The sequence below is a fragment of the Aptenodytes patagonicus genome, chromosome 5, assembly GCF_965638725.1.
Source record: "Aptenodytes patagonicus chromosome 5, bAptPat1.pri.cur, whole genome shotgun sequence".
Taxonomy (NCBI): Eukaryota; Metazoa; Chordata; class Aves; order Sphenisciformes; family Spheniscidae; genus Aptenodytes; species Aptenodytes patagonicus.
Genome location: NC_134953.1, coordinates 73,407,025 through 73,434,231, shown reverse-complemented (window position 1 = coordinate 73,434,231; position 27,207 = coordinate 73,407,025). Strand labels below are relative to the sequence as shown.

Sequence of the window (27,207 nt, the reverse complement as noted above, 5' to 3'; positions counted from 1 at the left end):
TTGGCCTAGTCAGAACTTCTAGTGTGAGCCAGTACAGCTGGTCTACGTTATTAACTACTGAAGTACCGACCAAATTGTTAATAAATTTTAGTAAATATGATATTTAAGTTGTCATAACATGATCCTGTCAGGAAGCAAACAGTAGCATATGTTGCCTTGTTACGACTTTTGAACCAGAAATATTATATGTAAAGGTTTGCACTAGATAAGACTTTATCCTTTTTTTTTTTTTTTTTAAGCAAAGGTGAGAAAAATAATCATCTCATCTTTGAAATGTGAGAGCTGGGTTGCTGGAACAAAACCACGTACTGAGACCGGGAACGGGACGGGGCTGAATTTGCAGGTCATTTGCAGAAGCAGAGGGGTCCTGCCGGCGGGGCTGAGGCGGCTTCGCTCCACGTTGAGGGGAGGGTTTGCCGCCGCCCGGCTCTGCTCACTAGCCCCCCCTCCAGCCTTGGGCACAGCCACCCTCGAGGGCCGGCCGGGCCCTTCCCCTCCCACAGGCCGGGGGGCAGAGGAAGGCGCTGAGCCCGCTGGCAGGTTACGCGGTGAAAGAGGCGGCTGAGGCGGTCCCGGTCGCAGGGAGCGGGCCGCGGGCTCCGCGCCGCAGCCTCGGCCCGACCTAACGGGTATTCCCTGTCGGCTGCTGCCCGTGCTCTCGAGCCTGTCATTTTTCACCCGTTTCCGCTAGCGCAGCGGGGCCGCTTCCTCGCGTTGCCGAGTCCCCTTCGCCCCCGGCCGCCGCTTCCCGCCCGGCCGTCCCTACCTGCGCGGCACCGCGGCCCCGGCCCCGCCGCGTCCCTGGCGCCGCGCGGTTGTCAGGGCAACGGGGCTGGCCAGGATTGACGCTTCCGACAGGCAATCAGCGCTCTGCTTTCAAACCCGCCCCCGAGAGGGAAAGCTGCTATTGGGGGTTCCTCGCAGGAACTCGGCCGTTCAGATAAAAACTACAAGTCCCGGCATGCTGTGCGCGGGAGGCTTGCCGCCGCCTGGGGGTAAGTGGGGAGCAGAGCATGACGGGGTCTGTAGGCGGCAGCTAGTGGCAGTGACCTCTGCAGACACGCCGCCCACGGTCCCCCCGACCCGGCATCTCCTCGCCATTAGCTGCCAGGCAGTGCCGGCGGCTTCTCCAGCTGGGCAGGAGGTTTAGGTGATTCGATGCGATTTGGTAATAACGAAGATTTGTATTCCCCATCTTTCGTATTTTTGATGCATAAAAATAATTCAGTTTGCTTTGCTGCAACGTAAAACACAGCAGCCCCGGAGCATCTTTCCCTCGGTGTTTGTGGAGCACCCAGCGCTGGTCCTCGGTGGCACTCCGAGGACCACCCACCCTCCTCACGGTAGGCAGCAGGCATCCTTGCCGTCTTCCATTTCTCCCTCTCCAGCCAGGAAGTTCCCTCTCTTAAAACGCCTGCGACTCCCCTTGGTTTTGCCTTGTCCTTATTCTACCTTCTCTTTTTGTACCAAGGCTCACACGGGTACCTGCAGCGCGAACCAGGCAGCTGGTGACTGGACACGGCTACCGTAACCCGGGCTTTATCCCGAGCACGACCGCCCGTCAGGCAGCGACCACCAAAGCGATCGTTTCCGCACCGCGGCGAAACTGGCCAAGACCCAGGAGAGGAGGCCGTTTCTTTGAAGCCCAGTTAATAACTTTAATGACTTAATTGCATGTAAGTGGAATGACTTAAGCATGTCAGTCGTTCCACTTAGTTCACCGCACCGCTGGCTGCCCTTCATAACGACAATTCCGTGACCAGAAAGGGGGTTTTTGTTACAGACGGGACACAGCTAATTGTAACACCAGCGTCACCTTTTTTCCTCCTGATGCAGAAGCCTAAGTTAATAAATCTGGAGAGGGCACTACCATCCTATAGAAAGTATATATAGCGTAGAGAGCCGCCAGTCACGTGCGGCGGGGGGGGGGGAGACGTGAAGCAGAAGGTGACAGACGCCGCGTGCCTGTGCCCAGCGCCGCGCAGCCCAGGCTGGGGCGGGCCGGCCGGCGGAGGCCCCCCAGCCCTGCCCCCTGCCGAGCCGCGCCGGCCGGGAGGGCGCGGGGGCGGGAGCGGCCAGCGGGGCTGCGGGCGCCGCGCTCCCACGGCCGCCCCCGCCGCGCCAGCAGCCCCCGGCCCCGCCGCCTGCGTGGGCGGGAGGCCAGGGAGCAGCAGGACCTCCGCGGCGCTAGCGCGACCCAGCTGGCAGGTATGCCGAAGCCTTTTCTTTAAGAGCACGGAGCGGTGCCGGGGGGCGCGTCCCCGGCCTACCGGCTTTTGGCTTTGGGTATGCCGCGGTAAATCAGCGCCCGGCCGGGCCACGCCGAGCCCGGCAGGGGCAGGGGCAGGGGCTGCCGCGCTCCGCCGGGGCCGGGGATGGGGATGCGGATGCGGGCGAGGCCGGCGGCGGCTCCCGCTCCCCGGGGAATCTCCGGTGCCCTGCGGAGGGGAGGAGAGGCCCGCGTCGGTCCCCTGCGCCACCCGAAAGGCAGCGCACGTCCTGGCTGGCTGTAAGTGTCAGCCGCCCGTAACGGCTGGGGAGAGAGGCTGAGGCGGGCGGCGGCTGTGCGGGGGGAAGGGGGCGGCCTGGTTGGGGCGCTGCCGGCTGCGACACCCTCAGCTGTGGAGCCCGCACGCGGAGCCCGCGCTGCCTCTGCGCAGGTTAATGAGAAAATACTTCCCGCGTCCTATGTTTGTCTGGAACATCTTCTCAAGCCGATACCGTGAGGTCAATAAGTTGTGGGTTTTTTTTTTTTTTCCGTTTTTCTTTTTTTTTTTAAATCAAGCACCTACATTGGCAGGAATATTGCAGTATCAGAGTAGGGCTTAACTTAGAAGTGATTGATCAGCTGTAAGAAAGATGAGTGGCAACTGTGGCATACAGTATCCCGCAGGACGACGGAGACCTGATAAAACAGGAGCTGAATTTTTTTGTTCAGCCTCTTCATGGGCCTATTCTTAGTGTTAAACTGCCGGTTCAAAACTTTTCTTGCCCTCTCTGACAGCTGGGGAAACTGATGGTCTTGGATCGTATCTGAAAGCAGGCTTGTGTTCTGGTGTGTGCAATGGCCGCTTGAGGAGAGCGGCTTGTGATCTACGCGTTTTTAAAAATTAATCTCGGTGATGATTTTTTGTTTGAGTTATAGAAGAAACTTTTCTTATGCAAATGAAAAATAATTTGTCTAATATGGCACATCTTTAAATTTATTCACAACCTAGGGGGTCTCCTCTGTTCTTAACGTCAACAATCTTTTATCTGAAACAAATATTCCTGGCTACCTCTTCAGTACTTTATAAAGCATTTATAAAATGTTTGGGAGTCAGTGAAGTTAGTAACAGATCAACATCTAAACACGTTGAATACTACAGAGAGTAACGTCTCAAACTGTGTTTATAAGGTTCTCTTCTAATCTTTCCCCTCATACTGATCTAAAATGTGAGCCTCTTCGGTTAATCACGATGCTTGAATACAATTACCTTTTGCTCTTTTTGTCTGGTTCATGATCACCATTGGTTTGCATTCAGTCTTTCATGGCTGAAGGAATAGATATAATCTTGCCAAATGACAAGTTAATGCGCTCAGGTAGTTTATCTGAATTGCAATTTGGCGTGCTGGGTCTCCATTTCCAAGAGCGAACGATGCTAATACTAATGTCTAAGAAAAATGCTGTCTTGAAAATTCCATTTCTTTCAAGGGCTGGACAGCAGGCTGACAGCAGGGGAAAATACTAGCTACAGAAGTAGATAAGTTTTCCAGAAGAGTGAACGCTCGTGAGATGCTTTTGGTATCCTTCTGGACACAGAAGGAAATGAGTCAGGATGTCTGCATACATGATGTTGTTGGCAAGTGAGAGAGGAAGACGTTTTCAGCAAGTGACTCCATAATTCCCAAGGGACAGAAATTCCACTATTAAATAAATGTCCTGACAGCCTATCTGCAAATTTAAGATCTTGCCCAAACTTTTCTCTGGGTTCTGCAGAACATGTGCAATATTATGAGAAAGGTCTTAAATTCAGTGTAATGTGCAAGTGCCTTTCACAGAAGATAAACATCTTGGGAGTCTAGGTTGTCAGTGCAGACTGATGATGCTACTGTATTCACGCTTGCATGTTTTTTAACTGACATGGACTTGTTTTCATTTCAGAAATGGAAAATCCTGAAGTGGCTGTGAGCAGCTGCAGTGCTCACGATGATGAAAATCTTTGCAGCTACAAACGACACCTGTCAGTATCACAGGAGGGGCTTTTGGAAGACCAGCTTAGAAGGAAGTTAAAATTCTTCTTCATGAACCCATGTGAGAAATTCTGGGCCCGGGGCAGGAAACCTTGGAAACTTGGGATTCAGCTACTCAAAATAGCAATGGTTACTATTCAGGTGAGTAACTAGGGACGCAGGGACTCTTCTTAGCCCATGGGAATTCAAGTAAGGAGTGCAGGTGACAAATGCTATTCTTGGTGTGGTGCAGAGACAGGGAGAGGATAGACCCCAAAACTATCTATCTTAGTTGCATACATGTAGCTTAGATCTCAGATGGTGCAATTTTCTCCTAAAACTATTGACTGAAAGAGAGCTTTCCTAAGAGCGGAGGTGAAGGGAACCATGTTTAAGGGCTCTACTTTTTACTTTACTTTTTTTTTTTTCCTTTCCCTTTTTTTTTTGCCCACCCAAAGGATGGCGTCCTTACACATCTATTCCCCCCAATAGCTTCTTCACTCTGTGTTTGTGTTCGAGGGAAGGAACAGTCACTTGTGTTTCAATATCACACTGATAACAACTGAAATGGGTAGCTTTTTCATGATGTTCGCTTATGCCTTGCGTATGGTATACAAACTCTTGTATTGACAAAACCAGAAATTTTGCCCCAGTCTTCTTCTCACCCAGCCTTGCACCATAGATTTCATACAACCCATTCATTTGCTGCCTAAAACACAACTGTTTGTCTCAAAGTTCTGTGGTTAAGGAGGAAGAAGGTCTTTCATAAAATCTTTCTAACGCCTCAGATGATGATCCTTCAGAGTTGCCTGCACGTGATTTACATTTATGGTGGTGTCAGTGCTATAACAATGCAAGTATGGCGAAGAATGGTTTCCACGGTTGCGTGAATGATGGGACAAACTGCAGGAATAATAATTCTTTTGGTATACATCTGGCAGTATGTTTGTATCCCTTACTTACTGCTTTAGTTTAAAATGTATCATCATCCCATGTCATCTGTCCCATTTTGCGATTAAAAATAAAATTTGATGGTGGAAGAACCTAAATAAGAAAGAAACTAATGCTGATTTAGCCTTTTCACAGAAGGTGAGTGCCAGTAGGTAATTCAATCTTAGCAGTGTATTCCTGTGTGCCTAGCACGCTGAGCTTGCCCACAGAGCATTTTAGTATCTCTGTAACTGAGTTATCCTTATCAAACCCTACATATCCAGTTTGCATTGTGGCCATAAAATTAATCTGTAGACTACTGATTCAGGCTTATCTCTGATGAGTTTCTTCACAATACTCCTGACACTACATTTGAAACAATAGTCACTACAGAGAATTGCGAGCTCCCACAAACAATACATCACATTCTTCTGGAAACCTTTTCTACCTGGATAGTAGCTAGCAGAGTTTTATGCTAACTTTTCATGAACAATTGCAATATTTTTTTTTTAACAGCTTCAGAGGTTATCTTGTTACAAGCCCAGTTTTGATCAGTTATTCTCAAAGCACCTTTCACCCAAACTGAGGGAGGGATGTTTGTTTTTCTGAGTTGTCCTCAATTTGCCTTTTCTGCACTGGAGTAAGGACTTCAAAGTGGGGTCTGGTTAAGTCCTGTCCTGCCTTTTTGGCTGAGGTACACCGATATTCCCCAAGGCAAGTCATATTAATGTCAGGCTGAACTAACAAAGCACGTGTAACAGTATATGGGTAGCTTGAATTTGAGATGGTATCCTTTTCTTTGTGAAAATGCGAGTCCTTGGCCAAGATGCTGGTAAACATGTTAAAGGAACATTCTTGAAACCCTTTGTTTCCTAAAGTCAAACTTTCTTTTGACCAGCTGTGAAATGGAGTAGCCTGCATGTAAGTGCCGTGTGTACCAGCGTGATGGAAGAGTGGCTGTTTGCAGGACAGGATTCACATGTTAATCCAGAAGCCAACTTTGTCTTTGAACGGGAAATATAAATGTCTTTTTCAGCTGGTGGTTTTTGGATTGAGCAATCAAATGGTGGTTGCCTTCAAAGAAGAGAACACTGTTGCATTCAAACATCTCTTCTTGAAAGGATACATGGACAGAATGGATGATACCTATGCTGTATACACACAAACAGATGTCTATGACCAGATATTCTTTGCAATAAACCAGGTAAGGATTGTCGCTGCAATGTATACAATACATATGCTCTTTACCTGGGTACCTTTTCTTCTTCCACCTTCCCCGATGGTGTCTGAAATTGAACTTCTGTGCCAGTTGCTTAAGACTAGAATGTTGACTTGTTCAGGTTTTCTGTCGTTGCCAGAGCATTGTACTTGTGGTGACATCCTTAAAGCTAATGAATACACTAATTCTGCACTAAAAGCAGGCCTTGGATTTGAGCCAGAGTGCTTTGCAAATAACAAATTAGGCTTTCTAGTAAGGATTGTAAAGAGAAAAAATTAATAAGCAAAAAGGTATTTAGATCCAAATCCTGCACTTACTGTCTTTGTCAAATACTTTAAAGTATTTGAGGACTCAGCTGTCGTGTGGTGTAGGTTTCAGAGTTCTTTAGGTGACCTTTTAAATAAAAAAGGTGGGTTATAGCACAGATCCAAACACTTCTGGGTTGGTTTGGTTGGCTGGGGTTTTTTTTGTTTTTTTTGGTTGGGTTTTTTTTTTCAGAGACTAACAGTTTTGGTGCCATCTAAGTTGGTTTGTCTGTTTGTTCTGAACTTTAGTACTTACAGCTGCCCAACATTTCTGTTGGAAACCATGCCTATGAGAAGAGGGGAGCAGAAGAGACAGCTCTGGCCGTGTGTCAGCAGTTCTACAAGCGAGGAACCATCTGTCCTGGAAATGACACCTTTGATATAGACCCAGAGATTGTGACCGGTAATCAACCTAATCTATCGTATCAGTTCTTTGGGAGGAGGGACCCTACGTTTATGATGAATTCTCATAAACATCCAGTATTGTATAGTCCTATCAAATGATCTATATTGAACTTACTACCAGCCAAAACTGGCAAGAAAACTACTATGTAACTAACCTCTAGCCCTCACCTCCAAGGTAACAGTCCTTTATGTCTACCGTCACAAAACAAGGGATGAACCGTTAGCGCTGATGATCATCTAATACAAGTATTTCGGGCTAATTTCAGGAGCCTTCCCTATGAATTCATGATGAATAACTTGGCTGGTTCAGGAAAGCCAATATATTTGTCGGCTATCTTCCCAAATGACTCCTCGCTTAAGCGTGCTATCTTGCCTGGTGTAGTCAACAGCTTTTTCCAGCCTCGGGAGTGGGAAAGGCAGATTACAGTTAAAGAGCGTGATAACCCATGAGATATTGTTGTGAGTGCTTATCCGTTGCAGACTGCTTGTACATTGAGCCAATGATGCCGTTAGACAACACAACAGTGGGAAAGCACAATTTGAATTTCACTCTGGATTTCCACAGGTGAGGAGGAATCAGCACCTCCTGTATTGGGGTATTTGTGCATTTTCCCTGTGAAAAGCTAATACAAAGCTCTATTGCAGACTGGTGACGGTGCAGCTCATGTTCAATCTGAAGGCGATCAACCTCCAGACCGTTCGTCACCACGAGCTCCCTGACTGTTACGATTTCACTCTGACGGTACGTGGAAGCCTGCCACGTGTCTTTCTGTTCAAAATGAGAAATCGTCCTTGCTGGTTTACCATGCACAGTCAGTGCAGATGTTTTCTCAAGAGTGTTGGGCACCATTGGCTGGTCCTCAGTGGTGTCTGGATTACTGTGTCATGGCTTAGCGTACCCTGTAAATAACCGCCAGTTGTGACTGTGGGAGGTTAAGCTCTGAGTGCTCGTGATGTGGTCCTGAAGCACTTGCTTGGCTTACTGCCTTCTGTGCTCTAATCTATCTGAAGTATAACGAAAGCATAAACCTCTTCCCTTTAGAGAGATGTTTCTAGGAAAGGTTGTTTTCAGATCATAGAGGGATGAGGCTGTAGCTTAAAAGAATTTCGCCTAGTATCTAGTTGATCAAGCAATTTGTGGCAAATAGATGGTTCTCCAGGTTTGTCTTTCACTTTGACAGCATTTGATTGAATAAACTGGAATTACCTTAAGCTTAAACAAGTTTCGTAACTTCTCCCTAATTCAGAGAATTATTCTGAATCATTATGCAAGCTTAGCAATACAGTGTGCTACATATGTAATGGCTTAATTTTAAAAAGACATGCACTTTTTTTTTGTTGTTAATACAGATAGTGTTTGATAATAAAGCCCATAGTGGAAGAATTAAAATAAGTCTAGACAACGACATAGCGATCAGGGAATGTAAAGACTGGCATGTTTCTGGATCAAGTAAGTGACGTAAATGTGTTCAAATTTTCATGCTAAACTTTTGCCACACTAGCACAATGTTTGTCAACTTTTTTCTTTATTAAAAGATGAGGCACTATTGACATGCATTCTCTAGTGGGTGCGCTCTAAATCCTGATTTTCTAAGGAACTGTTGTTCTTCAACCTCTGATCTGAAATCCTGGGAACCCAGCCATACCGTTACTTTCCTTAGCAGTTCTCAAACCTTGCACCATTGATACTGTCAAACCAAAATTTTTCCACACCTCACTGCGCGTCCTTCTAGCTTTGGCTACTGAACTTAGGCTGCTCATTGCTTAAGGTAGGGCTGTGAACCGCTCTTCTAGCACCAGGCAACAGAAGGACACATGATAGTGGTGGAAAGTTGAAACTGATTCACTCTTATTTCAGGACTTAGCACCAGGAAAGATAAGGAAGCACTGTTGCTAAGGCTTGCTGGAGTGGAATGGCTAGAAACACTTCATGCTGCTGCTTAAATGTTGTTTGGCATGTATTTGGGTGTAACTGAGATGCATGGTGTGGTTAAATAATCTATCTTAAATAGTTACTCACAAGAGCACCCTTTGTTGGCAGCTATTGGGTCTGGTCAAAACATTGTCTGAAATCTTTTTTGATTAGAGAAAATAATCTCTTTGAAAGTCAGAAGCTTTCCAGGACTCTAAATTCCACTTATTTTTTAATTTTTTCCTGAAGTAAGCAATAGGATGAATCAGGTCCATTTTTCTACTTTGCCACTTTCCCCTTTGCTATGCCTACATTAGGAAATGAAGAGCTGGTAGTGAAAAAAAGAGACTTTTTTTTTTTAAAGATCCAGATTGGAATTAATTTTGGGGAATTTAATGAAATGCATCACAGAATACAAAACACACCACATATGCAAATACATGTTCCACTAAACACTCTTTATCAACTAGCTTTACTAGCTGCCATGTTATAAATGCACACCAGATGGCATGCTACGTCTAACAGATTGCTAGTGCGGCAGTACAAGAAGGTTTTGATACCAGGCTTCTGTAATGATCCACATTTGATACCTATGTAGATCACCTCTATAACAGTTTTCAAAATCATCTCTTGGAGTACCCTGTATTATTTTCTGAAAGCCAAGGAAAAATACAAAGGTAATGATTGCAACTGGACAGTAACAAGTTGTTGCTGCTCTGGACTACACTGCAAAACCAACTTAAATGGCAACAGTACACGTGTTAGTGACTTTGGTATAAGCAAGAAGTAGGCGGGCTTCTTCTGAGTAGTGCAGTTTGTGAAGCCAACTAGAACTTCAGTATCCCGTTTTGGAGAATTGCTGCACCTTCTTACAAATTTAGCATTAATTTATTTCAATTTTTTTTCCCCAAACAATCACTCAGCGTTAAAAATCTAATCCTTACACTGTCTCATCTAGTTTCAGCTGTATGATAGGTATAAAAACCAAAAAGAGGTCTAGTGGTAGACTTGGTGCAAAATTTGACCTTAGTTAATCAAGAATATGAATTTTAGTAACATAAGAGATGGAGAACACGTCTAGCTCAATGTTGGTCTTTGCTAGCTGAGCAGCAGTGCAAATTATCTGCACTGCTCTAGGACAGAAAGCCTATCTGGTAGTCAAATACTGGTCTGGAAGAGAAGATACATACTGTTAAGTTCCCGGGATTTCTTTTTTTTTTTTGACAAGTTCTGTCACTCCAAAGGCCATTCCAGTGCTTGTAAAATGGACAACTCCCACCTCTAATTCTGCAGGGCTGTAAGAAGCACTCACACTCTGGTATATTTTTGATGTGGTATCAACCTTCCTAAATTAACTGAAGTGTACTCTGTAGTGCAGATGCACTTGTGTCTCTCATGAAAATGTGTCAGATGATAAACTTTTGTGGGAAAAATGCTAAGATTTTTCTTAATTCAGTTGTATAAACATAGTTAACATCAAAACTTGATTCTTACTTCAATACTCAAGATGGTCAACAAGATGAAGTGCATCTGATTATAAACGTACATTTTTGTTCTTGCAGTACAGAAGAACACTCATTACATGATGATCTTCGATGCTTTTGTTATATTGACTTGTTTGGCCTCATTGATCCTTTGCACGCGATCAGTGGTTAAAGGAATTCAGCTCCAAAGGGTGGGTATAACTCTTTCCTTGGAAAGTCTTCATGTCTTGTGTTAAGTCTGATTAACTTTTTTCTTTCCTCCTTTCCCCTAGGAATTTGTAAGCTTTTTCCTATATTATTATAAGAAAGAAGTATCTTTCAGTGATCAAATGGAATTTGTCAACGGATGGTACATCCTGATTATGGTCAGCGATGTCTTAACTATTGTTGGATCAACTCTAAAGATGGAGATACAAGCCAAGGTAAGCTTTTTATACTGTCAGGTGGAAACAAAACTGGTTGTTTCTGTCCCAGCTAGGTTTAAATCTCTCGGAGGACTTTAGGCTGGCTATAGTTGGTTCTGAGTGGCATGAAATTTTAAAACTCTATCTTTTCCTCTGGAACTATAACTGAGATGTGTTGTTTCCAGTTGCGAGAAATAAAAACTCCAAATATCACCGAATGTTCTAGTTCTAATTATCTTTGCTCCTTTGTGACTCCAAGGAATAAAATGAACTTCATCTCTGAAAGTTTAAGACTGTTGAATTCCTCTCTTCCCCGTTTAGGACCACTTATATTTGCTTATTTGATGGATTTTTTTTTAAATTTAGCATTTAACTTTCTGTTCCCCATTTAACAAGTGTTTAACTAACACAGAGACTCTCTTCTTAAACATCACTTTGCTGCTTTCCCAGCTTTTGGTTTCCAGCTATCACACAGGTAGCCACAGCCAGGTTCTAGGCCTTCAATTTCTAAAATAAACTTGACATAGGAAAAAAAAAAACCCTTTTAAAATCGTATTATGTGCAGCCAGAATTAGGGAGGAAAAATTATTACAATATGCTACCCTGAAGCACTCTAATATTCAGATAATGTTGTTCTTCACCAAATCTGTAGCAGACTTCGAAGTGTGACATTGCAACACAACAGACTTTGGACAGTAATGATGAAAGGACGGGTCTGAAATCCATCTGGTGACAGCTTGACTATCAGAAACGCCCTGTACAAATTGCCCTATCTTACCTTAGGAACTATAAACTCAGTTCTTAGGATAGAAAGAAGCTAGGAGGAAGCTGGCTAAGATAAGAGATAACTCCATCCTGCTCTGGGAGAAGCAAAGACGAGAACAAGATTGGAGTAAGATCTTGCATTTGGGTTTCCGGTATCTTTTATATATATATATATATATATATATATATATATATATATATATATATATATATATATATATAAAAATACATCTATTTATATATGTTTCCTTTCTAAGAGAGTGTTTTACTAAAACTCCTCTCTACAGCTACATTTCACTTCATTTTGCAAGGCTTGTGGACCATAATAACAAGATGGTGTTCCATGTTACTGTATGAAAGTCAATGGCTGAATAACAAGTTCATATTAAAGTAGCCTAAATTTGGTTTTTGTCAAGCTGTAAATGAATTATGCTAATATAAAAGATTAGCCAACTCTTAGAGGAATAAAAACAGAAAATAGTGAAAACTTCCTATTCATGTAAGCTGTCATGATCCATTTCAGAGTAGAGCTGCAGTTCAGGGAACAGAGTATATACTAACTTGGATGAAAACAGGCCAGTATGTGTAGGTGGAAAAAAACAGTGAAGTGCCAAAAAAATATAAATTAAGTTCTGGTTAGAATTAATTAGAAGCTAATTAGTCTTCTCCTTGATAACTTTCTACACTTCACAGTTCCCGGCTACCTAACAAGATCCTCCTTAGTATTTATCTGAGCTCTGCTGACAAGTCATGCTATTTTTTAAAAACCGCTTTGCCTACGTACTGGAAGAACCTTCTTTGCTCTGTGGTTCTAAAGTCACGTCTACACTGTCCATTGGGATGCAGTGGAGAGACTTCCAAGCTGCTTTGGGGAATCTGTCCATGCAGATTCCAGAAGCAGTTGCTGCAGGTCTGGAAGCAACATAAAAATGTTTGCAGTGCCACTCTGCAGGTCTTAGTGAGGCAGGTACAGAGGGGGTGTCTCTGCACCTGCAGTGCAGCTGCGCTCTTGGCCTTGCAAATGAAGCTTGTCTTGTCAGAATCTATTTTTCACATGCCTTTACGTATGGCTGTTTGTAATGAGTTACACTTGAAAGTGCCCTTGCTCTTTGGTGGGACTTCTGCTCTTTAATATGTGTATTGCGCCAAACTAATTTTTAATGGGAGAGATTGCCAAGGAAAACAATGTTTCTTAACAGATCTTTGTAGTAATGAGAGTCGCAATTTAGAACCTGTCAGTTGTTACAATACTTGGCTTTGTTTTTCTTTTTTTTTTCTTTTTTTTTTTAGAGTCTGACAAGTTATGATGTCTGTAGCATACTGCTAGGAATATCCACTATGCTTGTGTGGCTTGGAGTCATTCGCTACCTAGGTTTCTTTCAGAAGTATAATGTAAGGATCTCCTGGGATCTTCGTGCTGTTGGTATTTATTCTGTTTGTTGCTATAAGAGGACTGGAAGAAATGCCTGGTTGAATTCTAACTGTTTGCATTGCTTTGTGCAGCTTCTCATCCTAACACTGCGAGCAGCATTACCCAACGTAATAAGGTTCTGTTGTTGTGCTGCTATGATCTACCTGGGCTATTGTTTCTGTGGATGGATTGTACTGGGACCATACCATGTGAAGGTAATATACTTAACAGGAAAAAAGACAACTTGAATAGCAGCATGGATTCCAAACAAATGAGATTATTACTGTTGTCTTCTAAGTTTCCATGTCAAGGCTTCCCTTAATATAAAAATAGCGCATCTTCAACATGATGCTGCTCTGTTTGAGGAGTCTGACTTCCATGACTCAATCAGACTTTCCTCGAGTTATGAAAGCTCTGAGTCAGAAGTGGAAGCTGCCGTGACTCCCAATCACATGCTGGTATTTTGAGAAATAATTTTCATCTTGCAGAACGCCGGTGTCAAACTAAAGCTTTGGAGACTTTATCCTTATCCCTTCTAAAAGTTAAATCGGGTTACCTGCTCTGGCAGGAGTTTACAGGTGAATGAATTGAATGTGTATGTGTACAGGAGGTGACAAACTTCGCTCATTCCTCAAATATTTTACTGTTTGCACCTTGTCATACCCTGGGCGTACAAAGAGATCCAAGGCAGCCAGTCAACAGCTGTGTATCTTCTTCATGTTATGTGCAGTCTTTGGATCCAAATAAAGCGGCGATGGATGTCCTTGTCTTCTTCCCTCCTCTCTAGTTTCGCTCTCTGAACATGGTTTCCGAATGTCTCTTTTCATTGATCAATGGAGATGACATGTTTGCCACCTTTGCAAAAATGCAGCAGAAAAGTTACTTGGTTTGGTTATTCAGTAGGATCTACCTCTACTCCTTCATCAGTCTGTTCATCTATATGGTGCTGAGTCTCTTCATTGCACTCATCACAGATACGTATGAAACTGTCAAGGTAAGCATGAACTCTCACTCTTCGTTTGGAATAAAAATGCAAGATGGGTGCTATCAAGACTCTCATCTCCCTCAATATTTTGACTTGCAGTGCATGCCAATTTAAAGAATAAATAAAATGGCTACTTTTGAGGGTGCAGAGTGATGACGAGGTTTTTAGTCCTTCTCTACTTCAGTTTTCTTACAAGTCTGTCTGATTTCCTGCCCCAATGGAAGCTAAACATCTACTAAAAAGCAGTAATTTCATATTCAGTTCTCTGAATCTTCTAAATCCAGGCTTAAGCAATGTTTGAAAAGTGGTCTGGGGAGGATTTAGGTTCTTGTGTGTTTTTGCTCTGCTAAAGGTTTAACTAAATATCAATTTTTAGCACTACCAGCAAGATGGCTTTCCGGAGACAGAACTTCAGAGATTTATATCACAGTGCAAAGACTTACCGCACTCTGGCAGGTACAGGTTAGAGGAGGAGAGTTCTGTATCTCTCTTCTGTTGTTGTAACGGTACGTACCTATGTTAAAATTATACATTAATGTATATGCAAAAGCAACACACCACAAAATGTCCCTGGTATAATGTTTACGAAGAGTACTTCAATTTTGGGGAGTGGAGGGGAAAAAACCCACAAAAATCCCAAACTATTTCTAATGCTCTAGAATGGGGCACTTCAGTGAAATGTCTGCAGCCAACAAACTCCTTAGGAGAGGTGAGGGAACTTTTAAATTAAGAATTAATTAACATATGAAAAATAGTACAGAAAGTTAGATAATATATACAGTAACTGAGGAACCCTGTATGTATAATGCGCAAGCATTAACACTTCCTATACTTACTGCAATAGCCAGGACTTACTGAACTCATTCAGTGTCTTCTTTCTAATGACACCTTGTGCAGTAAGGTGTCCTAACTTAAATGGTAGCAGGCCTGAAACCTGGGGAGAAAATCAGCTTGCCAAGGTTGTAAGATAGCATGCAGTTTAAGATATTATCACAGCACTTGGAAAAGGATTGCCTAACTTCCACTATGGAGAACTTAATGCTTCAGTTATTTGAAGTTTTGTTTCTTCAGGAATACAGATTGCAGGTTACGTGGTTTATATTTAACCTGGCTGGCAGCAACTCTTGAGTCTTGCTTGCTGAAGGGTCCCTTGGTGGGGGAGCCTTAAAATATTTGCAGCTTGATTAAAAAGATCAAAGGCGTTTGCAGCTCCTTGGTATTGGGCTTTTCTGGTGTGATATATTGTTATATGCCAGAAGATAGAATATATTTCTGAGGGGGAGGAGAAGAGGGCGTATTTTGGAGCAGGGAGAGAACAGAGCCTGCAGTCAGACGGTCCAGAGCGGAGAGCCGCTGTTCTGACCGAGTGCCTTTCTTGAAATGAAAGTGTGGGATGAAGCAGAGCAGGGCATCTTACTCCTGGGTAAAGGGCACTGAATTGTTAATATTTCCTTTTCTGCACACACCTCTCAGTTTAACCAGGCAAGAAACCCAACGCGAGGCAGGACAGGGTGGGGATGTAATACTTCTCCCACTGACTTGGAGGTGGGGATCAGGACTCTGGAAGAGCATTTGAAAAGGAAAACTTGGTTACTCTCAAGCAATTTGTTCTTCAGGGGCATTGGGCAGCCAGCAGTGCCCTGGACTCAGAGCTGTAGGTGTTTAAGTGCCTGGTTTCAGAGCCTTGTTTCCTGAACTGATTATTTGCTCTTTAATGATTTTGTCCTGGTCCAAAATGTCTTGATCCACATGCGTGCCTCATACTGTGTATGTTAGTGTTACAAACTGGAAATAGTGTGTTTCTTTCTCTAGAAGCTGGACCAGGGGCTGACTTTGCAGTTGCCTGCAAATACTGGACATCGCTCCTTTAGCTCAGTACCGTGGCCTTTTACTTTGAAACAAATGATCTGTAGGAATAAATAAGTATCTCGAGTGGGATGTTGTTACCAGTGCTATGGCTTCTGCTCTTTAAACAGTCATATGGTCCTACAGGACACACAAAGCTTCTCTTAATTCTTTCACGTGTTCAAAATGTTTCATGGTGGTTCATAGCAGTTTCTTATCAGTGTATGTCAAATTAGTAATTAAATAGTTCAGATGCATCTTTAAGGCTCCTTGTAGAATGAAACTATTATTTTGATGCATGTACCTGATAACTTTTTTCCCGCTCTCCTGTACAGGTCCTAGTGAACATATTTAATGGATTGTGGGAGTGTATCATGGAGGCTTTAAAGCAGCATACATTGCAAGAACTGGACAGTGGAGCTTGTGGAAAACCTTATACCTAAAGCCTGAATTTGCTTTTCTCAACAGTGTAAGCCTGTAGCAGAAGCTTGTGATAAACTTAGTCTTTCTGATTAGGCACTCGCACTGCTAGTTCAGGGGTTTTGGGGGTTTGACTTTTTTATTAGATTTGTTCTATTTGTTTCCTCGGTTAAATTCTGCTAGAATGCAGAGGGCATTAAAAAGCTGTCTGTGTTCAGAGACTTGGCTAGATTTATGTGAGTAGACTAGAAATGCAGTAACTTTCAACTATAAGTAGAAATAGTGCTGGACAATTGCAACTTCGAACACCAACCTAGCCCTCAGTACTGCAGACATTATCTAGCTATGGCTGACCCGGCACTGAATGAATGAAAGCTCACTCTAGAGCCCTCAGCATTTTTTGTTTATCTACACTCAAAGTAAACATAACATAAACTAAAACTATGAAATTTGGTGTAACTTGTTTCTAGAGACGTTACAGTGAATTGATGCACAAGCCATTCAAATATGGCTGAAAGCATAAACTAAATATTTCTATAAACATAAGTACCACTTAATGTAAGCGGCAGCCTCTTCTCAGGGAGGCCAGGGATATGCCAGGCCAGAACTGAAGTTTGAAGGGTGACTTGAGTGGAGAAATGTAGATGTTCTCCTATATCCAGCGCTGGGCAGGATCAGTTACAGTCTTCAGCTTTGCTGTGTGCTGACCTTATGTTTTTAAAGGAAAAGTCAGACAAAAGCACTTTCAAAATATCTATTTTTTTTTAATTTGAAATCTTCCTCTGGTACACCAGTCTGTAAACCTGAAGTCTAACCTAAGTTAAATACATGTGTATTTAATAGATATGCCTCTCAGAGTCATAGCTCTCCACGCTTTAGAAACTGGATGTTTCCTAACAACCTGGTACTGTCAGCGGCTGTTTGAAACATTAGATCTTATAAAAGTTCAGTTTTGACAGCTTAGTTTATATACTTTGTTGCTTGTGATGCCATTTAATGGATGCCTTATTTTCTATAGTCTATTCAGTCTGGGAGCAGAATAGAAAACCAAAGGGAAGCATATTTTAGATAACTTGCATTTGTGAGCAACAATCCTGTAGGTATATGTGACAATGTATAATGCTGTGCACAAAGGTGGAGGACACTAAACATGTTCTGTCTGAATGTTTACACATTGTAAATGCGCAACAATAAACACTTCCAGCTGCAGTTAAGTACTGGGTGTGTCAGTGTTCATTGTAAGAGTAAATATGTTGCCAGGTTAATATAGGAACTTTTTTTTGTTTTAATAGCAGTACGCAATTTCTGGCATGAAGCAGTGCGTGGAGTGTGTGAACTTGCATTTCCTGTAGTCAGGATAGTTCCTGTGGGCTCTGGTGAGGACCCGTTCCCAGTTTGATCCCGTTTAACAGCTTTTCAGTGTTTGCCATAGAAACAAATAAGCAAGTATTAAACCTTACACTAAAAGTGCTCTTGTACATTACGTGAAGTCCAAATTCAGCAAAGGCAAACCAGATGCAAGGTGCAGGCAGAACAGATTATTCACAGCATCTGAAAGTTTCCTGTATTGAGGTCCTTGTCTTCCAACAGCCACCTAAGATTGAAGATTTCTGAAGCTTTTCAAGGAGACTCAAGGCAATCTTGCCTCGAAAAGCAAATATTAAGCGACCATGTTTTCTGTTGACACATTAAACTCCTTATGGATCTTCAACGACACACAATGTATAATGTGCACATCACTATTGTGTAACATAGTTTGTGCAAGGAATTCTGGCAAGGATGGCAAGCACTTCAAGATCACTGAAGTGCAGAAGGCTGACTTCTTAGCAAGGCTTTTTCATACAGAGTTAAGAGAAAGCTAAGATTAATAACTTGCTCAAAATGTGGGTGCATTTTGTGAACAGCTATGGAATACTTTGTTTGCCAATACAGTTGTAAGGCAAGTAGTAGTCTGATTTCATTTAGAAACGGGGCAGAGCATATGCTTCATCACTGTTAACATGAAATTGGCGACAAATTTCAACAAAATTTGTCAGAGCTCTAAAATATCAAATTCTTACTAAGTTTTATAGAAGCAGGGAGAAATCATGTTAATAGAATCCTGCAGTATGAGCATAAGGCATGGAAAGCTACAACCGGTGACCCCAGAGCAGGAAAAGATATCGTATATAGATTCTTTCAATTCCTAATAGGAGAAATCTTCCACTGAAGACTGGTTTCTGTTGCCTGAAGAGCAAACTTCACTGTGAAGCCTGATTTGCAGTGAAATCCCTGTTAGAGTCTTTAAGTAATGACACGTGCTTGTGCTACAGCTAAAAGTCGATCAACTGAGACATAGAAATTCATTGGAAGACCACACTTTGTCACTTCTGCTGGACTACACAGCTTTTAATTTAGCATTGCTGGCCGTTGTGTGGGTTTGGGGAGGAAAGAGTTGATGAAAGGCAACTTGCCTTCAAACAGTAATGGGCAGGGTCACAGTGTGAAGCCAGAGGGGAAGGGCTACCTTAAATTAGGAGAAGGATGTGTAAAGCAAAGGATAGGATGGGGTGGGAGGAAAAGAAGGGACAACTGCTTATAAAGTTAGCAGAGCAGCAGTTGCATATTTCTGGCCATGGGTGCAGGCTGTTACGTGGGGGAAAGAAGAACAGTACCCTGACAAGTTACTGGCTTATACCTGCTCAAAATGTCCAGTTCTGACTGGAAAAATGAACGCTGCTTGTATTACATATCTGATACCTATCTATATTTTGTTTTTTAAGAAAACTATGTATTGTTCTCCTTGGTAGTGCTGCTGGCAATCTAAGTGCTTGCTGTCCAGATTTCTGACCTGCTTGATCCTTGGTGTTCAGGATCTTCATCTGCCTGAGTATTTGGCTCATCTGAGCAGAAGCCAGTCAATGCTGTGTTTTCTAGCCTACTGGCTGCATTTGAGATGAAGTGCAGCTCTGCCAGGAGATCTGTGGCTGCTGCTGTTGTGTGTATGGTGGGGCTTTTTAATCTTATTTTGTGTCAATATATGATGTGCTGGTTCTGGCCTTGCAGAGCCAAGAAGTGTGACAATGATCTTATTCTAAAAAAAAAAACCCTCATGACTTCAACAGTATCAGTGATCTCAACGTTAGCAATGGTAGTAACACATGTAAAGCTGCATCCTGGAGACATCGGTATCTTTATGCTGACACAATTAAGCAGGCACAGACAGAACTGTAAAATGCAAGTGGGGAGAGCAAAGAAGCAGATAAAGCATCAGATAAAATCATTATGCTTAAAAACGCCATCCTAAGGAAAACAGGACTTTCGGTGCTGTCCAAGAAGGTGTGGAGGGGTAAAAGAGTTCCTTTGTTCTGATTCTTACTGGGGTCTAGAAAGAGTTGCCTGAAAAATACCGATAGTCAGTATTTCCTCATGAAAATAAGTTGCAGGGTGCTAAACTTGGGCAGCAGCTGTTTTCAAGCCAAGGCTCATTTCAATGCCAATGTTTTGCATATGCCCAGGTAGTGAGAACTTCTTGTTTTCAGCAGAGCTCAGATCTCTTAACAGAATGAAGTTACACTGAGGGGAAGAGAGAGGTGGGGGCCATACTTGTTTCTAAGGACCAGTTTCCATGTTAGATAGAAGCATATTGTCAAGTAAACAGCGTGCATGCAAAAGGGGAAGAAATCAAATCCAGATATGCTCATACCTTTCCAATAAAAAAAAAGTGTAAAGGCATAATTTATCTCTGGCGGATGGAGGGGAAAAACAGATGCTGCTGTAAAAGACCAAACCTGTGACTGCATCTGTCGGGGGCACCTTCCTGCCTGAGGCAGTAACTAATACCAGATGCTTCAGAGGACACCTTAAGAAAACTTTCATGCATGAGCTGACATAATGCTCCCGCAGCTAATTTTGAGTAACTGCACATAGATGTTTGCCCGGGCTTTTGTTCCTTCTTCTCCCTTGAAGAGTGTGACTGTAACCAAACACAGCATCATCTGACAGCATTATGTGAGAGTCCTACCCTGCCCGTCCCCACCGCCTGGGCAGGTGGAGAGCTCACAGTTGCTGCAATGAAGCCTCTTGCAAGCCTGCATTCTGTTTTGAACACCCTAGTTTGGAGTAACCACGTTAAACCACATCCTCTGAGGAACTAAGTACCTTTTCGGCTGCAAAACGACCAGCTCTGCAGTAGCTAATCTAACCTGACAGTCTCCCCTGCACGTTGTCTCCTTGCCTACCACAGCAACCACCGAGCCTTATTTCGCTTAGCGAGAGCCTGAGCACCGGTGGCTCTGCTGCGAAGGGAAGAGGCAGAGGTGGCGGAGGAGAGGGGGCTCCGGCCGCTGCCGGCCCGGCCGGGCGGGCGCAGGGCACGTGGGCGGCGGGGCGCCCTCCTCCGCCCGGGCCCCCATAAAGGGCGGCGCGGCCGGCGGGGCAGGACAGGACGCGGGGCTGGCTGGCGGGGACGGGGCTGGCTGGCGGGGACGGGGCTGGCTGGCGGGGACGGGGCTGCGCGGCGCGGCCCAGGCCGCTCGGGTCGCGGTACCGGCTTCCCCCCCCCCGTCCGCCGCGGGCTGCCGGAGCCCCACGACCCCCCCGACCCCTCGCCCGGGCAGCGGCCGAGCCCCGCGGCCCCATGGAGATCTCCCTCAAGTACCTGCCCGGCGGACGGGCCGCCGCCAGCGGGTGAGCGGGACGGGGTTGGGCCGGGCGCGGCGCTGCCCCCTCGGGTCACCCCGCCCGGCGCGGCGGGGCAGGCGGCGGAGGGGGTCAGGGCGCTCCTTCGCCAACGGCTGCGGGAGGGAGCGAAGCGCCCCGGGGCGCGGGCCGGGCCGCGGCCCGCCGCTCGGGGCACGGCGGCCGTGGGGGACCGCGATAACGGGCGTGCCCGGGTTGGCCGCTGGAGAGGAGCCCCCCCTGCTATCGCGCGCTGCAGCGGCCGGGCGCCAGATTAGCAAACAGGCGGAGGTGTTGCTCCAGACGCGTGTTTTAAACTTGCTGCGCAAGGTAGGTTCCCCCCCCGCCTCACCTCCCGGGGCTTGTTTTCTCCTGCTGTTCGGCAGCTGTAGGCTTCCCTGCTTGTCACGTTGCCGGTGTGCTGCGGTCGCGAAGAGGAGTCGCAGAGTGTTCTGCGTGCCCCTTGCTCTGGCCGCTTTTGGTAGCGTTGCCGCTCCTTCTTGCAGTAGCTTAGCGCTTGGTAAGGTTGGCAGCTCTGTAAAAGGAGTTTTGTTTTGTTTTTTTTCCTCAGTTTTCTTAGAGCTCGCTTTCCTGAGAAGTGCTAGGCGGTGTCCTCCTCTGGGGGAGTTGCGAACTTAGTAAAAGATCGTGAAGGTGAAGCTGGGGTTGCCCAGTCTGACACGCAGAACCCAACTCGGTGATTTTTTTCTTTCCCCTTCTTCTTTTCTTCGCCCCCCCCCCCCCCCCCCCCCCCAATCAATCTCGTTAATACCTCTTCAAGATGTAGAGCTCAAGTAGATAAATGTTCCTGACGTGGGTCTCTGATGGACAGTGTTAGTGTTGCTCCTGTAGTGAATTACTTTTTTTTTTTTTTTTTTTAAAAAAAAAAGCGAATCTGTGCTCTGTAGCTTATTAGCTACTTGATTCAATGGTGCTTTTTCTGCTAGGTGAAGAGCTACGTATTAAATGCTTATTTTATAAGTAGGTAGCTGTAAAGGGTAGTCATTACCGTCGAAACCTCGTTGGTGACTCGAACACTGAGCTTTAACGTGCCTCGCTACAAAACATTATGCAAACAACAGGTTGTCCTACAGCATTGCAACGGTGGCTATCCTAATGCAGCTTTTAGAATTGAATGAGTAACAATTGTACTCGCGACACACAACACTTAATGACACTTAGATATGCATTTAAACATGCATGGTAGAGTTAGTCTTCATTCACAAAACTTGCTTGTATCAGTGCTTTACAAAACATACCGTGGAAACTTACTGAGCGGTGTTAATTACTCTGTCTGAATTGAATTGTTCTGTTACTCTGTCTTGAGCTAGGTGCTTTGCTTGGATTATTTTTAGATTATTAGGCTAATAAACATTTGGTAGAACTCGATGGTTTGTTTTAAATGCGGTAAGTCACTATTAATCACTCGGAGCTTTTTAACTTTTTTAATGCTTCGGTTGAAGGTTCTAGTTCTGCAGATTTAATGCAGTTTATTTGGATGTTATTTTGAATCTACTCTAGAAATGAATGGATTAGAAAACAATTACTGTATTTCACTTATTGCCAAATGAATTATTTCGTGAATATTACACCAGGGAATGCCTGTTCTTTATTGGAAGACAAAGCCCAACAGTGATAGAGGCTTGAATCTCATCTTTTCCTCTTAAGCTGAGAAAGTACATTGCTTTCCTTGGCTGAACTTCCTGCTCACAATTTCTACAGCTAATTAATAAAGGAAGCTAAAGGCATCAGTGAAAATAATCCCTAGCCAGTGGAGTTAAGTGAGGATTGTGTAAAACTGAAAGTATCGTTATTAGTCAACGTCAAGTTTTTAGAATAGCTGTAGGGGCTTGAAAGACAACTTTGGAAAAACCACCATGTCTTCCACGGTATGTATTTGAGTATCGGAGGAAATAGTGTTTCTTATAAGGTTTGCTGTTTGATTTTTAAGATCTGTCACTTCAGATATGCTTTTACTGGAAGCTTATGGGAGGATTTTGCTGAAGTCTTGGAGTGGTTCTTATGTCATACTTTCATGCTTTAAGTCTTGACCAGATCCAGCTTAAACGTGCTCTGTTTCCTCTTTCTTTCCCACCTACTCCTATGACTTTTATTCTGGGTTTGGTCTTCGCTGTGTACCCGCGCAAACGCTGCTGCCCGTTCAAGAGAAGCCACTACAGGAGCAGTGATGTCTTTGGGTGTCAGTGCAGGATTGAAGTATATATGTACCTGTTTCCTTAGACAACACTCACAGCTATAAATTATCATATGCTTTTCTGTCAGATATATTTAAATTTTTCAAAGTTTTTATATCTTAAACATTATTAAAACTAGTCCAGTATGTTTTTATTATAAATTTAGATACGGATGTACTCTGCAGTTTTCTCTTTCTTAAAAACCTTCCTGTGTTTTTCCTGTCTCAAAACCGAAATCAGCCTACCTCCCACCATCTTCACGAATGATTGATTTAAGGCTGTGTAATAAAGATAACCTTTGAGCTTCTAATGTTAAAAACGATTTTTTGGGTTTGGTGGTATTTTTTTTCAGTTCCTCTTGTGAGGAAGCACCACGGTGTTGACTTTACTGTGGTTTTTTAACTCTCATTTCTCGTCTTACAAGATAGCTGGTTCTAGCAAATCAAATGTGCTTTGTGGTCTACAGTTTGGGCTTAAACACCTATACGCTTCAGACAGGTGAGGACAAAAGAAGTAAGAATGCATCTGAAAACTCGGGAATGATGCTTTCGGTTTTGACCTTGAGAGAAAATGTTATCCTTTATAGAATTCAGAACATGGGGAGTAATTTTCTGCGCGGTAAATGGGACTGATAATCGGCGTATGTAGCTGGTTTCGGATATGATTGCTCTACCTTAACACATGGAAGGAGGAAAAAAATTGTAAGTTTGGTTCTGATCTTTGTGTGAAGTAGGAAAGTTCTGACAGCTATGGTACTGGAAAACAGGGTTAAAAAGATTAGGAGAAGGGGAAAGTTTTCAATGTCCCATTCAGTGGAGAGGGAGAAACTTAGAGTGATTTAAGACACCTACAACAGCAGTCCTTTGTGCTTGTTCCTCTGATTTTTTACATGCCCAGATATTTAAATAAATAAATGCCTATGAGTTTAGCCTTTAAAACTGCATGTTCATAACGGAAGCGTGCTGTGAAGCCTGCTCTGGTTGTTTGGTCTTTAAGACACCTTTTTCTGGTGGTAGAATGTGGGTTATTCAGAGAAATGTGTTAACAGTGGTCTCTCTTTATTTCAAATATTTAGTTTTAAGAAAGAGATAAATGTAGACTTGCTATTACTATTACAGATCCTCTTATTTAATGCCTATTTCCTGAGAAATAGTTGTGTAAATGTTGTGTTTTGGTGATCTAATGTGTTTGAATGATGTGATCAATGGGAAATATTTCTTGCATTTTGCTGTAAAACAAACAAACAGAAAACTGTTACAGACCTTTTATGTCATGTGGTGATCTGAGGCGAAATTGCAATATGAGGAAGTTGTCTGCCAAAGCATTCTGTTGGTTTCTAATTAACGTATTTATTTATGGCAGAAATACGATGGCTCAGTCGGATTTAGATCTAAATGAGACGGCTCTGAAAGAGGATTTGAAGTTTTACTTCATGAACCCATGTGAAAAATACAGAGCAAGACGTCAAATACCATGGAAACTGGCTTTGCAGATTTTGAAGATACTTATGGTTACTACACAGGTAATCCTTCCTCTCTCTTTTACTCTTGGAAAGCGTAGCAATGATGTGCAGGAGAAGCAGGTCTGTGGTTCTGGGCCTTTGCCGTCCCTGGTTATTTGTTACTGACTTGAACTTGCTGCTTCAGTCCAGAAAGAAAAAGTACTATGAAAGGTGTGTCGAGGGGGAAGAATAACATAAACTAAGTTACAAAAGCCTCCTGGAGACTTTGGGGCAGTATTTGACCAGGTATTTTGCTGTTTTTAAGATAACACTTTAAAGCAAGTTACTCTTCCAAGTAAATCCAGCACTGTCTTCAGGCTTGCTGTCACGGTGCTGCTCTGTGTTCTGCTTCCTGTTGTGTTCATAGATTATAGTTTCACTGGACCGTTTCAAAAGTGATATTTCTTGAAGTCTAGTCAGTAACTTGAAACGTACATGTTCAATGTGAAAATGCTACAGGCTCTGGTGATGATGGGGATGACTGGGCTACAGGAATCGGACGTGCCCCTCGCTTCTGTCATCAAATAATGCATTTCAAACAGTCGGGTACCTGGATAGGTAGAGGCAAAGAAGAGGGTGGTTTTTAAACTGCACTGGTATCACAGTGTAGCTGGTTAATTTACAGTCCACTAAGAAATGGTGACTGGAGGTCAAGGGAAGCAAAATGGGACACATGTATAAGTAGAAATTATTTTTCTGGACCTTTGCAATGCAGGACTCTGATATCTGACACTCTGCAAGTACAGCTAAATATACAACTCCTGAAAACATGCTGAGTTGCAGGATTCCAGGTTTGTGTTTGCCTTGCCTGCTAGAATGAAGCGTAACCCCGGCTTACGTGTCCCTGTATTTTATTGACCGCTCTCGCTCTTCATTTGCCCGCTGGAAGGACGCGGCAGGCTCCCTGGCCCCGCTGGCACAGGGTCCGGCCGCTGCTGTGCTGTGCCAGAGTCCTGACGGAGCTCTGTCTGCAGGCGGGAGCGGGATGCAGTGGTCGATCTGTCTAGGCAAGGCTAGCTGAAATAGGTTACTTACACTAGTGCTGGCACAATTGCTACCCGTAGTGTTGGAGCTGCTGAGAACAGGGAGCGTATTAAGGTGTGTGGTGGGGGGGAAGAGGGGCGGGCGGTGCGAGCACAGCGTCAGTAAGCTAAGAGGACAGGTTTGCCCCATCTTACTTTACTGGCAGCTGCACCTCAGATGTGGGTTATTGCACTCTCTCCAAATACAGGGCAATAACCTTTGTGTGTGAGTAATGAGACAAAATACAACTTCACATGGCTCTGAAAAGGTTCAGTCCTTTCAATCTATCCTAACCTACTGACTTAAATTCTTGGGGGAGTCACCGAACGTGTAATTTTTCTGTCTGCTGTCCTAGTCTCCCACTGTCCTTTGTGAGCAGAAGGGGTGCTCTGCTGCTTGGCTTTCAAAGGCCACAAGATTTTCTGGGTTGCTGCTTAAGATTTTTCTTGTCGGCCCTGGGTCTTGCTCCGATGCCAGGCAGGTAGTTGGCCAGAAAAGGAAAATAGAGTTTCTGAAGGAAAATGTGTTGCTGCTCTGCAGGGAGGTCTCAAATGCGAGTTAACAGTAAATGGACAGGTTCAACAAGCATCTCTCTATTTCAGAGTGAGGGCAAGACCCTTGAAGGACAACCTAGGAATAAGTTAAGCCTCCTTCTAGCTGCTTCTGCCTGATGCCAGCCTGTTAGTCATGACGCTTGTGGCTTCTTCAGTGTGGTGCAGCAGCTGGGGTGTCTGTGCTTGACTGAAAAGCAGAAGAGGCTTCTGTCCCAGTATGGGGAGTAAGTTTTACTCCAATGCTGTGCTGAAATCCCCTAGGGAGTCCCCTGAGGAAACCCTGCTGAGTATGTTTTATTTCTCTGTATTGCAGCTGGAAGATCCCTGATTTTTTAGAGATACTAACTAGAGTGCTGCAGATTTATTTGTAGCACTCAGTGATTTTTTTTGCAGTCAACTGAAGATATAAATAGTTGATTTAGAACTTGGCTAAAAGTATGAAGATTTGGTTCTTAATCTGAAGACTGTATATACCCGGCAGAGCTGACATCCCCATTTCTCTGTCCTGGCTGTGACTCTGCTGTACAACCAAACAGCCTTGCACTAAATAGTCCGGCTGCATGTATTCATTTAGCCTGGCCCAGATCTAAGCAATTACTGTCTAGGACAAAAGACGACGTATTCCAGTGAAGGGGGGAAAAAAATAGGTGTGCTTTCCAGTTTCCATTGTTTTGAATGAGGGAATTTGGATGTTAGTGGAGCCTGCCTGTTTGCTTTGGGGGATTTCTAAGTTCTTTTGCCTGCAGTTTCTCACTCTTACTACTTCCCTACTTCTGCTAGTTTCTTGTAGGGCTTGGAAACTCCATGCAGTAATGAGACAGTTTCACATTTGCTGTTAGTAAGCAGTTTGAACCTAAGATGAAGAGTTAGCTCTTTGGGGCCTGGGATATCTTCCTGCTACTATGCCTGTGAAGAAACTCTCGTTGCTTGATTTTTCAGCTTCTAGGCTCCATTTATATGTTTTCCTTGGTGGTGGTG

At 43.8% G+C, this 27,207-nt stretch overlaps 3 protein-coding genes and 1 long non-coding RNA gene across 9 annotated transcripts in view; 2 read left to right on the top strand and 2 right to left on the bottom strand.

Annotated features, from left to right (window-relative positions):
- The window catches only part of DNAI3 (dynein axonemal intermediate chain 3), a 31,061-nt gene extending 30,250 nt beyond the window's left edge, over positions 1-811 (bottom strand). The window contains exon 1 of the mRNA XM_076340523.1: positions 767-811. The gene's annotated coding sequence lies outside the window, so the exon portion shown is untranslated. The remainder of the gene's footprint in view (positions 1-766) is intronic.
- A 301-nt stretch (positions 812-1,112) lies between these two features.
- LOC143161435 (mucolipin-3-like) lies at positions 1,113-17,511 on the top strand. Of its 4 annotated transcripts, XM_076340526.1 has the most exons (15): positions 1,113-1,343; positions 1,472-1,676; positions 4,145-4,374; positions 6,179-6,346; positions 6,916-7,069; positions 7,552-7,636; positions 7,717-7,813; positions 8,422-8,521; positions 10,546-10,658; positions 10,740-10,889; positions 12,927-13,028; positions 13,140-13,262; positions 13,835-14,041; positions 14,409-14,538; positions 16,213-17,511. In XM_076340526.1, the coding sequence occupies exons 3-15, from the start codon at positions 4,147-4,149 to the stop codon at positions 16,230-16,232; spliced, it is 1,677 nt and encodes a 558-aa protein (XP_076196641.1). In that variant the 5' UTR covers positions 1,113-1,343; positions 1,472-1,676; positions 4,145-4,146; the 3' UTR covers positions 16,233-17,511. The 4 variants fall into 4 exon arrangements, with proteins under 4 accessions (XP_076196641.1, XP_076196639.1, XP_076196642.1 ...); XM_076340524.1 differs by having other exon boundaries at positions 12,927-13,262; XM_076340527.1 differs by lacking the exons at positions 14,409-14,538; positions 16,213-17,511 and having other exon boundaries at positions 12,927-13,059; positions 13,835-13,967.
- LOC143161438 (uncharacterized) lies at positions 13,675-21,545 on the bottom strand. The gene is made up of 3 exons (XR_012995520.1): positions 21,309-21,545; positions 14,476-14,546; positions 13,675-13,902 (listed from the first exon to the last, which is right to left on the bottom strand). It is a non-coding gene; the product is annotated as an uncharacterized LOC143161438 (long non-coding RNA).
- Positions 20,900-27,207, top strand: part of MCOLN2 (mucolipin TRP cation channel 2) — a 22,338-nt gene continuing 16,030 nt past the window's right edge. For 2 of the 3 annotated variants that reach the window (XM_076340531.1, XM_076340528.1), the window contains exons 1-2: positions 20,900-20,965; positions 24,514-24,673. In XM_076340531.1, coding sequence (XP_076196646.1) covers positions 20,916-20,965; positions 24,514-24,673 — 210 coding nt within the window. In that variant the 5' untranslated portion in view covers positions 20,900-20,915. Of the gene's footprint in view, positions 20,966-21,126; positions 21,287-24,513; positions 24,674-27,207 lie in introns of those variants that run through there. The other variant, XM_076340530.1, reaches the window with a different exon arrangement.